Raw genomic sequence first — 19,226 nt, 5'->3', positions numbered from 1 at the left:
TAATATGATACGTTGTAGCGAATTCTTTATAATGTCATTAAAGAACTACACTTTTAGTTACGAATTTTTCTTTTTGAATGATAATCAAAATGAAAGCTTGGGGAATTCCCAACCTTTGACATCGAGAGTGTGTACTCCGACAACATCAAGGAGTTAGCCGGCTGTGTTTTGCGCACTCATGGACATCTATAGTTCTCCCCATGGACACGGCACCAACCAACCAATCAAAATGAAAGACGTAATAATAACAGAGAGTATTAAGATTGGATATAAATAAATTGCAGGTAAATACCGTTATAACTTTATGCTCTTGTTATCAAAAGATATCTGGATCTTCTTTGTTTAATGATTCTCACATGGGATTTTCTCTTTCCAAAGAAAATGCAAAAAACGCTAATACGACGGTTTTATGACATGAAAGATATATTATGTATCTGGTGTACTCCTTTTACATTAGCTTCTGGGCTCCATTTGCAATTGAACATCGATAATTAGTTCGAATTAGAGATTGAATTCCACTCTTTATAACCTGTCACTGTAATTGAAATGATCGTACTTTGTTTGTTTGCGTAAAGACATATGTTATTGAAATAGAAAGTCTACTCTTAAAAATTTTCTCATGTCTTGAAAATAATGTGAGAACGCACTCTCTTCCCTGGGACTTCTTCCACGGTGGGAGAAATAATGTGAGAACCCCACACATGCCATCATCTATTTTGAAATTGCGTGAGAGACGTAAACATTAAAAGTAAGTTATGGTGAACTTGGCGTGTTTTTATTGCATTTCGTCCGAATCTTCTAAGTGAGGTAATATTATATTTAATTGGTGTGCACAGAGCCAACACATAGAAGATAAGGAAACTTTTAGAAAATGTTGGTCTTGGTAGAGACTAATTTAGAAATCTAGGGGCAGAACAGTCAAGACCCCCGCTAATCGTAGGGGAGAGTGGGGTCAATTGTAACAGGGTACGATTGTAACAGAGCAAATATTTCGAGTGTCGGGTTCTAGATTTGGTTCCTAGGTGGCGAACAAGGTGTATTTAATAAATCTACATGTACACCCCTGCTGGCAACTATTTTTATGTACTTTTGAAAGAGTTACATCACAAAAGATATTTTCTCGCTACGTAAGTACTTTTTTTGGTATTAGAATATTATATTGTAACAAAGTAATTTTGTTTAAACAAATAAAAATTATTAACCGAATATGTAAGTGGACACCTTAATTAACATTTTGAAAAAAAAAAGATTAATTTTGTTAATTAACTAGCATTGTTTTTAACAAATGAAGCTGAAATGGCGTCTTGGGGACAATTGTAACAATAAGTAAAGGGACAATTGTAACAGCTGAAAATAAATAATTTTATGTTTACAAACCATTACTTAACTCTTTAAGAACCACCAATAGTTTCCTATATCATTTATATTATGTTGCATGTGCATTATTTCATTTGTCACCTTTCACAGCATAAATTAAAATTTTTAACCCCTTAAAGTTAAAAGTTTAACCCTTTAGGTGTCTGCTCATCATTATTTTGACTCCTAAAATATCATTACTATTTTGATCAATAAAAAAATATATCACAACTATGATAATATGTATAATTAACTATGTTTTAGTTGAATTTATGAACTGTTACAATTGACCCCGTAAGTGGGGACAATTGTAACAAGTGCACGACTGTCAAAAATTGTTAATAACTGATATAATAACATTTAAAATAAGGTATTTATTTTTCTTTTCTAGTAGAGGATAGTCTACTTTACTCGTCTGTCAATTAATACTAATAATATATTGGAATTTTTGTCAGTTAAAAATAGTTAAGTAAAAAATGTTACAATTGACCCCACTCTCCCCTACTCTTAAACCTTTTGAGCTCAGTGCAAAATGATTTATAACATTAGAGAATTATGATTTATTAACAGAATTTATGCGTCAATTTGTTACAATTTTTGAGAATTTCTAAGGGAAAAAAGACATTATTTGCCAAGTTTAAGAGGACGCCAAAACGCGAAAGAAAATTTTCGTCGCAAATTCTCTTCATTACCAATTTAAAAGAAAGAAGAAGTAAATTCAGGCAAACCTAGAGTTTGTCATAAAGTTTCAATTGCCGAAAAAAAAATCTTCAAAATATTAAATTGCAAACAAATTATTAGGAGAGAACTTCTCCGTTGTGTTATTATCTCATAATTTATTTTCATTTGTATATTTTAAAATTTTCTTTTCAGTATTTGAAATTTTATGGTTTGCTCTAAATTGTCTGAACTCACTTTTTCTACACTTTAAATTAGTAAAAGAAGGAGAAAGAGAATTTGCGACGAAAATTTTCTTCCGCTGTATGGCGTCCTCTTAAGAACTTAAAACCGAGGCCTCTTTCGACACTTTGATAAATATGGGTGTGTTCTGTTGTTACTGGATTGGGTTCTTGTCTTATAAATATTTTTCATAAAATGTGTGCTAACCTGAACACCCAACAGTTCTTATTTTCATCTCTCTACATTACCTTTAGAGATGACTAAGTTGAGTTACATTGTTCATTGGAAATCCATCAATGATCAATCAATTGGAGATGCAACCAATTGGAATACGTTTCTATTAGGATAGGAATACGGAGTGTCAAATAGTGCAAACAGAATTTAATTGAATGATAGTGAAAGAAACAGTGATTTGACTCGGCACCCCTATTTTTGTCTTTAAAATTATTTTGTGCTTTTGATATTTTATTCCTTCAATGGGATGCCTGCAAGTGATGTAGTGTAGGTATCTCGTTTCTGATGGGTTGTTCAAACGTGACATTTGTTTACGTTAACAAAAAACATTTTCACACATTAGCAACTGCTCTTTCCATTCTATTTCGAGTAAGCCAAGCCCGTCAAGTATCAATTTTCTTAAATGACATATTCTTTATTCTTACGCAAGGATTATTTGATCAAGATTTCAATTCTGTCACTCTATATTTCTTACTTAACACAAAGACAGACCTGAAGGTATGTAGAACGTCAACAAACTAATTATGCATCGATGTTGCGAGGTACACAAAACAAAAATATATCACGGTTGCAATCAAATACATACACAAATATTAAATCTAAGTGAAGTAAAAGACGTAGACGAGAAAGAATTATATTTCAACAAATTCGATGTGCGATACGGAGCTGTATTTAATTAACTTCACCTTAATTAACATTCTAACTTATGTAGCGAAACTTGCTCAATTTTAACTCGCCATTTTACTTATAAACGATCAGCTGGAGCAGCGATTACTCAGGGAATATATTGTTCTCCGTCCTATGAGGTGAACCGAGTTCGAATCCCAGCGATGGCTGATCGATACGAATTCCGAATTCGGCTTGCACCGACCACAGTGCTGACGTAAAATATTTTCAGTGCTAAACGTATCATGGGATAGAGTCCGCTTGCCGTCAGGCTAACCGTGGGAGGTTGTAGTGGTTTCCCTCTTCATGTAATGCAAATGCGGATAGTTCCATCAAAAAGTCCTCCACGATGGCAAATTTCTCCCAAAACTGGATCCAGGAGTTCCCTTGCCTTCTGGATTGGGTTCAAAATGACAAGGCTACGGAGATGAACATTAGTAGTCGTAAACACGTAATTGGGTCGGCTGTTCAACGAAGGTTATATATAAAACAAAAAGGATCAGCTGATGCTGACGTCATAAGTCACATGTGTGGGTATTCGTGGTCTTCTGGAAGTGCAAGTTCTCAATTGGGTTTAATATAAAATAAAAAAACACAACTACTTCAATTTAGTAGAAATAACATTTACCATGACGCAATGCTAAATTCTATGCCACTATCCACATAAATCAATTATTAATCAAAAATCGAATATCAATTACTTTTCTTTATAATGCAATAAAATCTGGCGAGCAGCTATTTAAACGATCAAACATTTCGTTTGTTTATTTGTGGCTTGAAGTTAGGCTCGCAGAAAATGCCGTTCATGGGTTAAATTTAGTAGGAATAACACAATCTGTGATGTAGGCTATAGTATACCCAATTGGATTTGAAGTAATATAAACCCATATCATAGCATTATAATTTATGTATATACTCATTGATTATCAATTAATCATTTACGTACCACATGTATATAAAAGATCTGATGATAAAATGGGTAACAAAATACTAAAAGAAAAAATAATGTTCGCCCACATAAATTGTTATTTCTCTATACCCATAAGAAAAACGCTTCTCACTTTTTTGGCAGCGACGCCATTGGATTCCAGGAGGTTTAAACTCATTCGCCTTATTTGAAATTAATTACTTTCAGCGCAGTGTGAAGCATAGTAAACCGTAAACTTTTAATAAGTTGGTTTTCACGCTTTGTTGATATTTTGGTGTAGTGGAAATTGCCGATATTTCTAACACCTTTTCTTGACTCACTGACTGTAAACCTGATCAAAAACTAGAATCATTGCCAAACATTGTGTGTGAAACGAAGGGTCAGTGTCTTGAAAAGTTATAAATTACCTCATTTATTTTTATTTTTTTTATCAGAGTTGACTCAGAGACAAATCATCGTTTGTCTGGAAACAGAGCATTCACTTCTCTAAAGTGAAATCCTTAGTTATTTTTAACGAGGGGCAATGGTCCCAAAAATAAAATGTATTTTGTCTGACTATTCGAGTGTTTTTTTTTATTCGAACCGTATCAGTAACTATAAACAATCATCCAAACAAACTGTCGACTTTTGCCAGTCGTGCAAAGTCGGAATGTTACGATAACACTTTTGCATCTCATCTTTAAATTAAAAATTTTAAAATATTTTCCTCAATGAATGCAGACTTGTTTGACATATAGGCAGGGTTCGTTGATTTAAATCAGCTTGATTTAAATCACGATTTAAATCATGATTTAAATCAAATGATTTTTTTAAAAAAATCATTGATTTAAATCAACAATTTTTTTTATCTATATATATTGATTTTAAAAGTTAAAAAACAGTGTTTTAAATTTTAGATACTTTTATTATTTTCTTTTCTTAGTATTAAAATTTAATTGAAATAAATTGCTGCATTAATGAATTTTAGTTAACGAAATTACTTTCTTGGTGTGTGTTAAATTCCAACACATTTGAAATTACATTTTTAAAAATCTTTTGATTCTTGAGATTGAAAGTACAGATTAAAGTAAACATTTAATGCTGTCTTAATATAGACTTGCATAGCTGTAGAAAGTAATTAATAAACATGAATTTTTTTCGAAAAATAATACAAATAATGTTAATTAAAATTCTACCTTTTGAATGAAAAAGCGTGAATTAAAATCTACATCATATTTTATTGGTTGAAATAATCTCTGAAGCTTGAGATTATATTTAAAAAAAATTACCCTAATATGCAAAAACAGAAAAAGAAGAAAAAAAGGGCTGATGAATTCAGATGTTTTTTTTTCCTACTATAGCGTCATTCTTCCCTTTCAAACTCTTTCGAAGTCTATTTGATGCAGTAGGGCAGTGTTTCCCAAACTTACGACTTTTGTGTACCCTTTCTAAATTTTTCGTAACGCTGTGTACCACTAATAAAAAAAATGAACGTATTTTTTACTATAAAAAAATTGCAATATTTGCAAGTTAAAAATCACAACTGGCTGTTGATACCACTATTTATTAACTGTTAACTCTGCAAAAAAATAGCCAATAGAAAAATACATAATCAAAAAATTTTCATGGCTAGCTTTATTTTTAAATAAAAAATTTTGAAATTTTCGTTTGTTGCAAGATATTTCGCATAAGAGCACGTACCCCCGCTAACCTGTTTCCGTACCCCTGGGGGTACGCGTACCACACTTTGGGAAACACTGCAGTAGGGTTATTAACTGGTATTTTTTTCTCATAATATGTTTACAGTATCTTTGACATCATCTGATTTTCTATAAAGAAATTTTTTGAAAAAAAATTCCAATGAATACATAGATTTTCTAATTTTTTAGCTTAACTTATCTATTTTGATATAGAATTAAAAATGAATATTTTAATATAAAAATATATAGATTAAATATTTATTTATTTTTTGATGAATGACTACATTTATAAACACAGTTTGCTACATTTATTTTGTCATTTTAAAAATCAAGAGAAAAAAAAAAGAAATCACAATTTTAAATTAAAGTTATCGTTTGCTAACTGAAACTTTGCTTTAATAGTTAAAGCACAGGGGTCTGTCCAAGCCGGTACCTTTACAAATTCATCTTTAGGAAAAATGATAGAATAATCACACAAAATACTTTTTCCTAAAATTTTATTTTTGTGTCTCGTAAGAAACAATAAATCCATACTTTTACTATATTTGTGTTGATTTTTTAATATAATTTTTAATTTTCACAAAATAGGTACCTCTCAGAAAAACCCAAACAGACCCCTGAAGTATTCTTTAAATTCTCTATTTCCTCTAGTCTTTAAATTTTAATCATGTATTTGTTTCAAAATGGTTGCTATGCATTCAAAGCCATGTATTATAATGAAAAATTATTTTAGTTAGAGCTTCTAAAATATTGTTACAATATAGTTTTAATATTAAGTTAATTTGATTAAACATTTATAATTTTTTTAATCATAAATTAAAGTTCTTACAGCGTATTTGAATAAAAATCAAAAAAATCTGATTTAAATCAAAAAAATCCGATTTAAATCAAAAAAATCTGATTATTTTGATTTTTTTTTTAAAAATCAAAAAAATCACGAACCCTGCATGTAGGTAGGGAATATAAAAACAAGCGCTCATTCATAGTCTGAGTCGTGTGATGAATAACAAAATAACACTCATTAAAGTTCAGTTAAGTTATCTGCTGAGTATAATTATTTCATTTAAGGGAAAGTGACTTCGTCATTAAATATGAAACGAGCTTAACGAAATAAATAAAATAGGTCTTACTTGATGACTAGTTCTGCATATTTGTAAAAGTTTTTTAATACTACTCGTTGACCTGACGATGTGGTACATTTTCAGTGAGTAGCCAGTTGCCATAATTATAACTTAGTAGCCACTTTTTTTAAAAAAATTTAATGGGTCTGTGACTGATGTCTATAGGTTCTTTTCATTTAAAAGAGTCACCTCTTACATACTTTTTTTTTTGTCGTTTGGATTGAATTGTATTTTTAAAAAAAAATAATATTAGAAATATTCTACGGCTCTAAAAATGTAATTCATCAATAAAAATAATATGAATATATTAAAAAATTTAGTTAAACATGCTGACTTTAAGGAACTTATTTTAAAAGTATTTGGGGGAGGCATACATTTAATGTATACATTATAACTTTGAAATATGTGAATAGTTAAAGAACTCTCCTTCCAAATGAATCTGTTGTATCACAAAATGATGAATTCTAAAGAATCAAAATTTTAAATGGAAACATCATTGGACGTTAGAATGAAAATTTTGTTTTCGAGAGTCTTTCTGCATTGCTGTAGTATCATTAAACGATTTTCAGAAAAAGCGTTGGGAAAAATGCATGGGTTGTTAATTTAACTCGCCACTTTTTTTTTATTTTATTGATTCGCCACGTGGCAAGTGGTAATTTTCAGGTACTTGTAAATAAGCTTTTGAAACCTAATTTTATATCTATTATTAAGAAGCGTTGTGGAAGAACATGTTAATACATGGATGACCTTGCAGAAGAACACGTGTTAACACATTGGAACTATTATTTTAACTCTGTTCTTTACTCATAAACTGTTACTTAGTATTGTTTCCAGATGGGGACTTTACAAACAGATATCTTCGAGCACAACGCATAGAAACTGCGAGTGTTTCTCACCTAAAATGCTCCGTTGCACTTGTTATTCGACTCGAAGCCTTTTAATTAGTCTATCGTCCATTCGATAATATATTGATTCAAAATTTATTTTGATTCGTCAATTTTTTTATCGCTTCCTAGTTCTTCCGTTTTTTGCCCACTTGCTATATCTGAAATTATTTATAATGATATATTGTTTTTTTTTTTTTTTTTCATAAGTCATATGCTTCCGAAATTAAAGCTTAACTTCATGGTAACGATATGCAAAATTAACTAATTAAGCAAAAGGTGAAAAAAAAATCATTAAAAATAATATAAATTCAAAAAAAAACCCAAACGGTCGTCATAGTAAAGGAAAATATTATCTTTAATGGCGCTTGTTATTAAATGTTATCCACTCAAGTCAAACTTTCCTCTCCTCGAACTAACATGTACGAACTGTTTTTTAATAGGGTTATTAGTGGATAATCATGTTGTATTTGACATCTTAATAATACTCAAACTTCCAAGTTTAAAGACTTGTTAAAATTTACTAATGTGACATTTTATTTATTTTGCCATATAAGTCTTTAAACTCGTTAATTTTTAGTGGATAAATTATGTTCTGCTTAGTTTTACGATATTTTGCAGATTCTAAAACATGTTTTTTTTCCTTAATTAAGGTTAGTAATTAACATGTTAACACGTTGAGCTTCATTTAAGTATTTTTTATTATTATTTTAAATAAAAATAACTTTTTTTAAAACTTAAATGATGTCAATTAGTAAAAAGTCTGGTGCTTAATCCGGTTGAATAGGATTGTTTTTAAATGTTGTCACTCTCATTTTTTATTTTTATTTTGCCTGCTTTGATGCAAAAATCTCAAAAGAACTGTATCAAAGAATAAAATTTATTCTTATTTAGGCGTTAGAAATGCCATTAATTGAAGCATAAGTAGGACTTTTAGTTGCAGAAGGCTTAATACAGAGAACGCATTTTTTTTTCTCTTAAAAGGCTTTTATTTTGCTATGACCCGAATTCTTATTCTTTCTTTTCCCTCATCCTTCTTTTATTCGTGTTCAGTGGTGTGCTGCTCCTGGAATATATTTTGTTCTTTTTTCTGACCGTCATACAACTGACCTAGTTCCTTATCGGAATAAAATATTTATGAATTAAATTAGCCCTCTCATAAAAACGAGCATTCAATACGTGTTTTGACGTACTTGCGTTCTTAAGCAGCTTTAGATCATTTTCTTGTCAGTGTGATAAACACTTTCCAGAAAGTTGGATCGGAATTCCGGCGATACAAATACAATATATCATAGCAATTGTTTGATTTTCAAGCTTTTAAATGTTCATTTTTCTTTGCTATGTTTAAGTTTAGATATGGGCTCTTAATGCTCGTGTCATTTGTCTTTATTCAATTTATTTCGCTTACAAATATTTAAAAAAAAAAAATATATAGATTAAAGCATTCAATTGATTACATCGTAAATAGTATGATTCATAGCTTAATTTGAAGGAGTAAAATGTCACTACTATTCCCTGTCTTTATCTATTACCAGATATTTAAAGTGAATTTTCAATGTAATGACAGAGCATGTTTAACAATATATCTTGTGAATATGTATGTCACTAATTGTTAGAAATGTATATTACGCTTTGTCTATAGAAATAACTCCCCTCGCCGCGAAGTCTAAGATCTGCTATTGCAACAAGAATTAGTGCCTTTCAAAGAGGGGAGCTTCTCTCTACCCCGATTCCCTTTCTTTCGCCGACGCGAGCCCGAACCTGTCATAAATATCGACCTAACACTCCTACTTGAAATAGTTAAACCTCGTAACCATAATCACCACTCCAGTCGAATGGCGAGGGAAGTTCTTTCTATAGACAGACTATACATTTTCATTCACTCTTTTTTTTATATTTTCACAATTCACCAGAAAAACTTCGTCTCTTTAGTTCATTTGTCACACGCGTCTCGTGCAAAACATCATCTGGCCAAAAAATATTTAGACACTCAGTGGTTCGGATTCGGAGAGTCTTGAGGATGACATTAGGCCCCCTTTTGCATCGGTGACCGCCTGCACATGTCTGGGGAGATTTAACAGCAAGTTTTGATGACCCTTCGAATTGACTTCCTGGCGTCTATCATAGCTGATATCAGTGAGGGTAGTCGTTGGTGGCTTTGACATCAATGAGGTCTGGTTGGGCTTTGTAATCTGCTTTCTGATTCATGCCAAAAGTTGTCAGTTGGATTTAGATCAGAGCTATAAGAAGACCGATGCCGTTTTTTGAATTTTTAAAATCAAAATCATGTCAAACAATGACTGCTCAAGTCTCTGTGTGAATGGAGTGATTATGCTGTTGAAAGAGAAATGGCCCCTCCTCAAAATATTGCCTTAGAATTGGGAGAGCAGTAATATCCACGTCTCAAGAGTTCATGTTTCCAGTCACAGGGATCGGACGGGATAGCCTGTTAGGTAGGGCACTGGGCCCATGCCCAAGAGGTCCTGGGTTCGATCCCCCCGGCTGAAGACTCCCCGTGTAGGAATTGGTGACTGATGCAAGTTAAATCTGTCACAAAATCCTCAATGTTCCCGTTACAAATCAATACCTCTGGGGGTACTGATCCAGGAGTTTCCTTGTCTTCTGGATTGGGTTCAAAATTACAAAGCTACGGAGATGAACATCAGTAGTCGTAAACCCAAACATTGGGTCGGCTGTTCAACGACAGATATAAAGTATAAAATAAAATCACAGGGATCGAGGCCTAACCATAGCCCGCTCAATAAACGAATCAACTCGTTAGGGTGGATGTCCGGATATTTTTAGGCCAGATAGTGCATAAAAATTATTAAATTAACCACTAAAGAGTGGTTGAACCAGATAGGAATTACTTTTTGTAAAACTCTTTATTTTTCAAAATCAGGTGAAGCATGGTAAATTTTCAGACTAAAGATTTTAAAAAAAAATTTGCAACTAATTCAGAAGCTCGTCTATGATTTGGATGCAAAATTTTTTTAATGAGTCGTCACACTACTTGTGACGTGTGAGGCCGCGAGCAAGTGTCATGGGCATTCACTTTTAGAAAAGTTTCTACGAGAATTTTTTTTTTTTGGGGGGGGGGGGCTTAATCTCTTAGATTTTAATGCTTCCATTTTAAAAACAAAAAGATAAATCGTGGTAACTTAATTATTTCATTTTTTTTGCATTTATTTTTTCATAATTAAGATATTCATGTACAATACGAAAAACATGGACCACCTTAAATAATTTTTGATTTAATTATCGGATTTTCACTTTCTAGGACTCAATCTGAATGGTTCAAGGAGATGGCTTCAAATATGTTAATGAATGAGTATAGACGATATTTTAAGTTGCGAAATCAGACACAAAAACGCATTTTCTCTGAAAAAACATAAAATTTTTTTGTCGAAGGATTCGAATTTCTGACCTTCACATCATAGGGTCCCAATAGTTCGGTCTGGAGAGCGATCCAAACTTTTTGGACCCTTTCATGTTCATTTTACCATTTGCGTATTTCGCCATATCGCGAGAACATTATAAACTAGTTGAAACACTTTAGCTCACAATTCTAAAATTCCTTTATCCGAAGATAATTCCAAGCAATAAAGAACTTTATGTAAATATTTTTTATTACTTTATGTAATAGGGTCGAAAAAAATTGATTTATAAGGTATGCAATTGAGAGAACTTAATTTTACGTAGTAAAATACGAAATTTGAGTGAAATCGGTCGAATCGTTCCTAAAAAATGGAATTTTTAGAAAAAGCAATATTCTTAGTTCATTAAATTTTCGTAAAAAATATTTTAGCGGCCTCCACACCAAAAAATTTAGAAAACTCGGTTTGAAATAAATATTATTTTTTTTATCAAAAGTCAAAAATTTCTGCCATTTTTTTTTTTTTTCTCTTGGTGTTGGGGCGGAACCTTTTCATCACGATACATCCAACTTTTTCTTTTTAATACTTTCTTTCCTCGATGATACGTGATAGGGCAAAAACTCCTTTATCTGAAATAGTATTTCCTACAAGGAACAAAATCATATTTCACTTTCTTCAATCATATGGGGATTCAACTCAATGATGCGGCCATTCTCGTTCCAAACATCCTCCTCTCTCATCCAAATCTTCGTAACCATTATTAGATTGAGTGACAGAACGCTTTGGGAAAAAAAGTTCCGGCAACAGTCGGTCGAGTCCGGCGATTGTGTGAAGCCGTGGAACAGGTCAAGCCATCCCCGTTATTTTCGGTTCTCGTGTTACGAGGTCGACTCGAGGCATTCACCCCGATCCATGCCACCAAACCTCACTTCAATAGAAGAAACCACGTGCTTTTCCTTCTGTACTTTCTAATGTTTATTCCCTTTTTATCTGTTTTATAAGAGTTAGTTTTTGAGTGGATTTGTACTAATGGGGAATGGCTGATAGAAGTAATGGAAACTGAGTGCGAAATTCGATATTTTTAATGACTGAATTTACTTGCCTTATAAACTCATTCAATGAAAGGAATCCAGCTGATTGTCTCATTTTCCTCGTTTATAGCATTTTGAATGGAAGTTTCGGATAACAGGAAACAGTCACGTTGAATTCTTCTGTTGTTATTAAAGTGAAGCATAAGTGGTTTCAGTGATTATTAATTTCACGTATATACATTGCGCGAGATTTGCGCATTGATTTGAGCCGCGGTGGCTCAGGGAATAGAGCGCTCGCCATCCAATGAGGTGAACCAGGTTCGAATCCCAGCGATGGAGGATCGATACAAATTTCACACCCGGCTCGCACCGACTACAGTGCTGACGTGAAATATCCTCAGTGGTAGACGGTTCGTAGGTTAGAGTCCCTTTGCCGTCTGGCTAACCGTGGGAGGTTCTCGTAGCCTTGCTCTCCATGTAACGCAAATGAGGGTTAGTTTCATCAAAAGGCCATCTACGAAGGCAAACATTTTCCCTAATACTTGATCCAGGAGTTCCCTTGTCTTCTGGATTGAGTTCAAAATGGCAAGGCTGCGGAGTTGAACGTGAATAGTCGCAAACCCAAAATTAGATCTGCTGTTCAACGACGGTTATAAAATAAAATGAATGGACCTAATTTTTAATTCTAACTGGCTGAATTGTTTTATGAGTTTTGTTTAAGTTAAGATTAGGGAATATACGTAGTAATATATTATCTGACAAATATTGAATTTTTTCTGCATTATATTGTGCAGAAAGAGTTCATTTTATTAGCAAACCTATGTGTGTCATTAGAGGAATATGTGTAACACCATTTTATAACTGAACGTTGTAATTAGTATACCCTTGGAAAAGATAATATCGAAACAGGAAGACAGATTATGTTGCTCAAAATTAGCGACACGATACAATTTTTCTAATTGGCTCTACGAATTAATATTTTTGGAAGGGGGGAATGTTAAATGAAAGTTCAAATTGGATCGAATCATTAAAAAAGTATGTAATTTATTAGTTTCTATAAAAAAAAAAAATTGTTGCTAATATTTTCACAATGTAAATTTTTCCATCAATATTTTACTGATTGAACGATTTTATACTTCATTATTTAGTCAATGAGCTGCGGTTGATCCATGGGTAAGGTAATGAACAGTTGGGAAGAACTGGGGTTCGATCTCTCCCAGCTTGTCACCAGTTTGTCTGAGAAGTAAAGGCTACCTGTGCGCAATGCTGACGACCGCATTGCCACAGACAGCATTTGCCACCTGGAGCCCTAACCTCCTTGAACCCTCAGACACACAGTCCATTAATAAAATAAACAATGAAAGGATTGATATATATAAAAAAGAGGAAAGAAATTAATTCGCAGCTAAGATGAAGAAAATTTTTTCATTCTCTCATAATACAAATAATTTAGTAATCGGCAAATTTTGTGGGAAAACGAATAGAAATAAAACATGTTTTCCGAGAATCGTGCTTTAAAATAAAAGTACAGTTGCAATAGTTAAAAATTTAATAAAAAAGAATAAAAAAATTAATTGTAAATAGAAAGTTTACTCAACTTATTTAAAATATCTTAATTCGTTGAATTTAAATAGTGAACAACAATACGGATATGGTTCGGAAATAGTAAACGTGACTTTATACCTAATATTTCCAGTGTATATATATAATAATTAATAATAATTCAATAAATCAAATAAAACCAGCCTATGAACAGATGAAATAAAAACAATTATTTTAAAATGATCAATAGTTTTGTTGCTTGCTGTGAAATATCTTTTCAAATATATACGAATTATCCTTCGCAAGTAGTCACCACAATACGGGTGACGCGGCCCGATCAGAAACATTGCTGTCACTCGAATATGGGTGACTACGCTCTGGTTCCATCGAAAATCCATAATTCAATCTATTAAACTTATCGGAAAGATAGTCCAGTCTCTTTTGTTTCGTAAAGGTCGATGTCTAAGGAGCTTTTTGCAATGGATTTTATTTTATAACCGTCGTTGAGCAGTCGATCCAATTTTTGAGTTAACGATTACTAAGGTTCAACTCCGTAGCCTAGTCATTTTGAACCCACCCAAAAGACAAGGAAACTCCTGGATCAGTACCATCAGAGGTATTGATTTGTTACGGGAATATGGAGGACTTTGCGACTCGACAGATTTAACATGCATCAGTCACCATTTACTACACGGAGAGTCTTCGACCGACGGGGATGGAACCCACGCGGCTGTCAACCAGGCTATCCCGGCCTTAACTACGTAGCCTTGTAATTTTGAACCCAATCCAGAAGATGCTAGATCAATATTGGGACTTTTTGATGGGCGCATTTGCGTTTCATGGGGAGGAAGACCACGAGAACCTCCCACGGTTAGCCTGATGACAAGGGGACTCTAACCCATGATTCGTCTACCACTGAGGTTAATTTACGTCAGCACTGTGGTCGGTGCGAGCTGGATGCGGAATTAGTATCGACCAGCCTTCTGTAGGATTCGAACCTGCTTCATTTCATTAGAAGGCGAACGCTTTATACCCTGAGCCATAGCTGTTCTTAACAGTGGATGGCCAATTATAGAGACACATTTTGATTTTTCTCGTTAAATTCAATGAATCGGCATAGGGCCGGGATAGCCTGGTCGGTAGGGCGCTGGGCCCATGTCCAAGAGGTCGTGGGTTCGATCCTCGCCGGCCGAAGACTCCCCGTGTAGTAAATGGTGACTGATGCACGTTAAATCTGTCGAGTCTCAAAGTCCTCCATGTTCCCACAACAAATCAATACCTCTGGGGGTACTGATCCAGGAGTTTCCTTGTCTTCTGGATTGGTTCAAAATTACAAGGCTACGGAGTTGAACGTAAGTAGTCGTAAACCCATGAAATTGGGTCGGCTGTTCAACGACGGTTATAAAATAAAATAAAATGAATCGGCATAGTGATAGCTTAATGAACTACCGTCGCCAAACAGTTTCAAATCACTTAGAGAAAGCTGGCCACTCAAAAGAGGACCGTCGATAGTTTTTTGTTCTAAAGGTTTATAACATAAAAAAAGTAATTGTGATGTTTATAGAATACAACAGCCATAACAGCGATGCTTGTATGGCGCATGAACTCTGACTCAAATTTATTGCATAGGAACTCCATTTGCGAATTTTTATTGTAACAAAAAAATCGAATCTATAAGTAGTGAAAATAATTTATCAAACCTTTTTCGCGCATTTTGTAGAAATTTGTCTTCGTTATTGAAATTATTATTAATATTACAACAACAGTTTTTTTTAAATGTAAATAAAATTAGACTTTTAAAAACCACGCTAATTTTTAATGTGGATGGCTACTTTTTTGATGTTTGTTTTAGATATATATGTATTTCTTGAGTGATTGACCCGGAACTCGATTATAAACCACATTTGTGTCATTAAACATTGACTTATGGTACATTTTTATTGAATCATTTCTCTTCTTTTGATCAATCACATTAAATTAAATTCACATATTTTGTTCTTCTAAACAGTCCATTCATCCGGAAGTTCGATGTATTTGTAGTTATTTGTTTCTAGAATCTATTTATTCTAGTTTCTAGAAAATTTAATAAATTTGCGATGATTTTATCTTGCGGAAGTGGATGCCTTTGCTTTAGTGTTTTTTCGGAAATTAATTTTTTTTAATGCTATTATGCGATCATAATTTCATTTTGTTGGCCATTTGACTGAATCCAATATCCGGAGCATGATTTTCATGAAAAGTATGATTACTAAAATTAGTACTGCCGTAATGGCCAGATGTTGATGAAGGGGCTTAAAAATACTAAATATCTACGATACGACGACGGTTGCAGTGTGGTGAAAAGAGTTCTTCTCCCTTAGAAATAAAAAGGGGCAGGGTGCTTCCTCACAGAAAAGGCTACTCACTTAACACCGTAAGAATTTATCAAAGTGTGTAATATTCTGTAATAACTGAATTTGATCTTCATCAATTTTTAAATCATTCTTTTATACTATTTTGGGTCTTTATTTCAAAAAATAATTCTCATTCATTATCAAAATTAGTGTCTTTTAGCTGCCTTTCAATAATTGCGACCCACTACAAGTCGTTAAAGGCCGCTGGATGGTAAATTAGCGTTCGGGCAGGTCAAACGCAACTAGAGAAATCTTAAAAATGCTCATAATAACGATACAAAGTAACATTTGTATGTACTTATCGAGTGTACGTAGAACCTTTTTAAAACTCGGTGTTAAAATTCTATTAAACAATTTCGAGATGTCTACACCTTTGAGTCCACATCTATATTGAAGTTCAATTTCGTTAAGTGCCGCCATTCCTATTTGCTCGAAGATTCTTTGTAGCTGACGCTTCTATGCCTCATTTTCTTGTTGAAAAATTGTGACTGCATGCATCGTGATGCGATTACCAATGTAGACGTTCCGCCAGAATTGTTCCTCGTGAAGTGGAACACACCTCTTGGGAGTGAAATATATCAATGATTATAGTATTCTCATTTATTTTGCATTGCTAAGCTACACTCCCTTATGTTTGAAATAAGCATCTATCAAATTGGGGAATTGTTTTAAGTAGAAAATAAACATTTTTGTTTTTACGCACCAACAATGATAGAATCGGCATTCTTTAGTAACAATGGACGAATTCGAGGATCGCAAATGTTTTTGACCTTCCCTATAGTTACGATCTTTATCACTAAAGTGGTAAGGAATGAGAAGAGAGAACAACCCCCATTTTTTTATTTCTATTTTGCATGCATATTTTATAGATTAAATTCTTTGTTCGTCTTATATCATCATTTTTCGAATACTGTTTAAGAAAGTTTCCAAAAAAAAATTTTATGCAAAAAAGAATATTGGTTATAAATTATTATTTGTTATATCAATTTTTCTCCTCCTAATTGTCTGGCGAAATATGTATAGTCCAGAAAAACAACTGCTTCTCAAAATGAACAAGCCTTTCAACCATTATAAAAGGTACTATTGAAATATGTTTTTTGACATGATGGCGAAGCTTCCTGAACAGAACTGTGGTATAAAGTGGCCCCCCGCGGATTGTGATTCAATATTAAAATACTTTCTAAAACTCTTAATATAAGTGTTATAAACATTTTTGCAACTTGTTAGTTTTTTAGTTTATTTTATGCATTTCTTCTGATTTCTTTTAACAGCTCCTTGGTGGAATTGTGCTGGGAACAATGATGTGGGTTCTTGCCACAACACCTGCTCTGAAAGAATTCTTTTCGGGAACATTAGTAAGCAATTTTAAAATACTCTTCATATAGTTTATCATATTGTTATGTATTATGCAGATTGTATATATTTGCAAGGTCTATTTGTTAAGAATTAATGGATGAGCCATGTTAAAGGATATTTTAAGTGAATTTGAAGGGAAAAAAATCAGTTCTATAATAAGTTACACGTTATCCGAAAAGTATGGAAACTGTTAAATATATTTAAAGAAATAAGAATAGAAGCAAAAATCTAAAAATAGAGGCTAAACATAGATTGAAATAGAGACATTTTTTTTTAGAATTCAGACACAAAAAAATTATCGATTTTATTAATTGTAAATTTAATGACACAAATATTGAGTGAAAAAATTTTAATTTTTGAAGGAGCTGTGTCCCTTTATTTATAAAATGTTAGGGGCTCCCACTGCCCACCCTGTCCCTGGATAATTTGCAAGCAATTAATTCTCTATCTTTTTCCATCTAATCAATATGCGCATATATAAGTGTTCCATCTATTGATAGACAGAACTAAGAAAGATTTTCGTTTGAAGAATCAAGGCTTTTAATGACATAAAACTAATAAAACACCCGCATCAAGGAACAACGGCTGCAGTATGATAATCACAGAATTATTTTATCCTCCTGGTGTTAAGAAGTGGATTTTTTTTTTTTTTTTTAAATTTTGCCCAGATCTTAGCAATTCTGTGGTACTCGGCAATTTTTTTTTCTTTTTCTGCTGTTGAAAATTAAGTGTCCCAGGGGACACGTCACAACCTTAATTTTGCGTCCTGCTTACGATTTTTGGCGTATTTGGCTATGATTTGACACGATATTTCATTAAAGCGAAATCATTAATAGCAGTGATTTACTGTTATTCACATTGAGATGTTATACAGTGATTTACAATCGTTGATCGCCTCACAAGGTTAATGTTAAATAAGTCGTAGTCCGTCTCACGCAGAGATGAAAGCTTTTAACTTTCTTTGAAACCTTTTCCCACACTGTCGCTTTCTTCCTGATTAAATATTTTTCAAATGGCCATGAAATGTTTTTGGGTGAAGAATTTTTCTTCTTTCATTAGTGTTGGGAAATTTAAAAACTGAGTTGGATGTAGGCCGTGTGCATAAATTTGCACGACTCGTAAATTTGTTACACAGTTACACCTATCGGAAAGAACACGTTAAGAACACATAGACAAAATAAATCGTCAAGGTGATTCAAATCACTCATATGAGTTCTTGAAAGCGATTCAAATCACTGAGTCGAATCACTCATGATGAATTTGAACCAGTCTGAATCACTGATTTAAGTCAATGCTTCATATTAGTGGATTCGAGCATTATACCTTTTATACCTTTATAAATTTATATTTAAAATATTAAATAAACACATGGAGTAATGTTTTAAATTTGCTTTCTTTTCAGCTCAAGAATTCCACACTTTTAAGCAAAATTACAATTTTATAATGCGTTGCATTCATTTGACATGAAAGTATTTCTAAACTGTAGTAACCAGTATTGATTATGAAAAAAATATTGATTTTATTGTCATTGAATCAAGTGATCGATCCAGTTGATGATTCGATCACTAAATCAGTACTCTAACGTCAACATAGAGGAAAAGAAGCTGGATTTGAAGTTCTCTGAACTTATCGAAAAATTTTACGATCCGTTTTAGTTGTCTTTGAGTAATGTGTGCACTAATTAAAATGCTGATAACAACGATTCTTTGAAGGCACCGGACTGGTCAATTGGAGTGCCAGGATAAAAGTCCGGATGGAA

The 19,226-nt window shown here is 32.9% G+C and overlaps 1 protein-coding gene across 1 annotated transcript in view; it reads left to right on the top strand.

Moving 5' to 3' along the window:
- The window catches only part of LOC107451995 (tetraspanin-18B), a 38,698-nt gene that overhangs the window by 5,541 nt on the left and 13,931 nt on the right, over positions 1–19,226 (top strand). Inside the window, exon 2 of the mRNA XM_043043305.3 lies at positions 17,383–17,466. Coding sequence (XP_042899239.1) covers positions 17,383–17,466 — 84 coding nt within the window. The remainder of the gene's footprint in view (positions 1–17,382; positions 17,467–19,226) is intronic.

The sequence above is a fragment of the Parasteatoda tepidariorum genome, chromosome 1, assembly GCF_982258835.1.
Source record: "Parasteatoda tepidariorum strain Cologne lab strain chromosome 1, Ptep-v5.0, whole genome shotgun sequence".
In the NCBI taxonomy this organism is placed as follows: domain Eukaryota; kingdom Metazoa; phylum Arthropoda; class Arachnida; order Araneae; family Theridiidae; genus Parasteatoda; species Parasteatoda tepidariorum.
The sequence above is the reverse complement of the archived record's forward strand: the minus strand, read 5'-3'. Positions and strand labels throughout refer to the sequence as shown.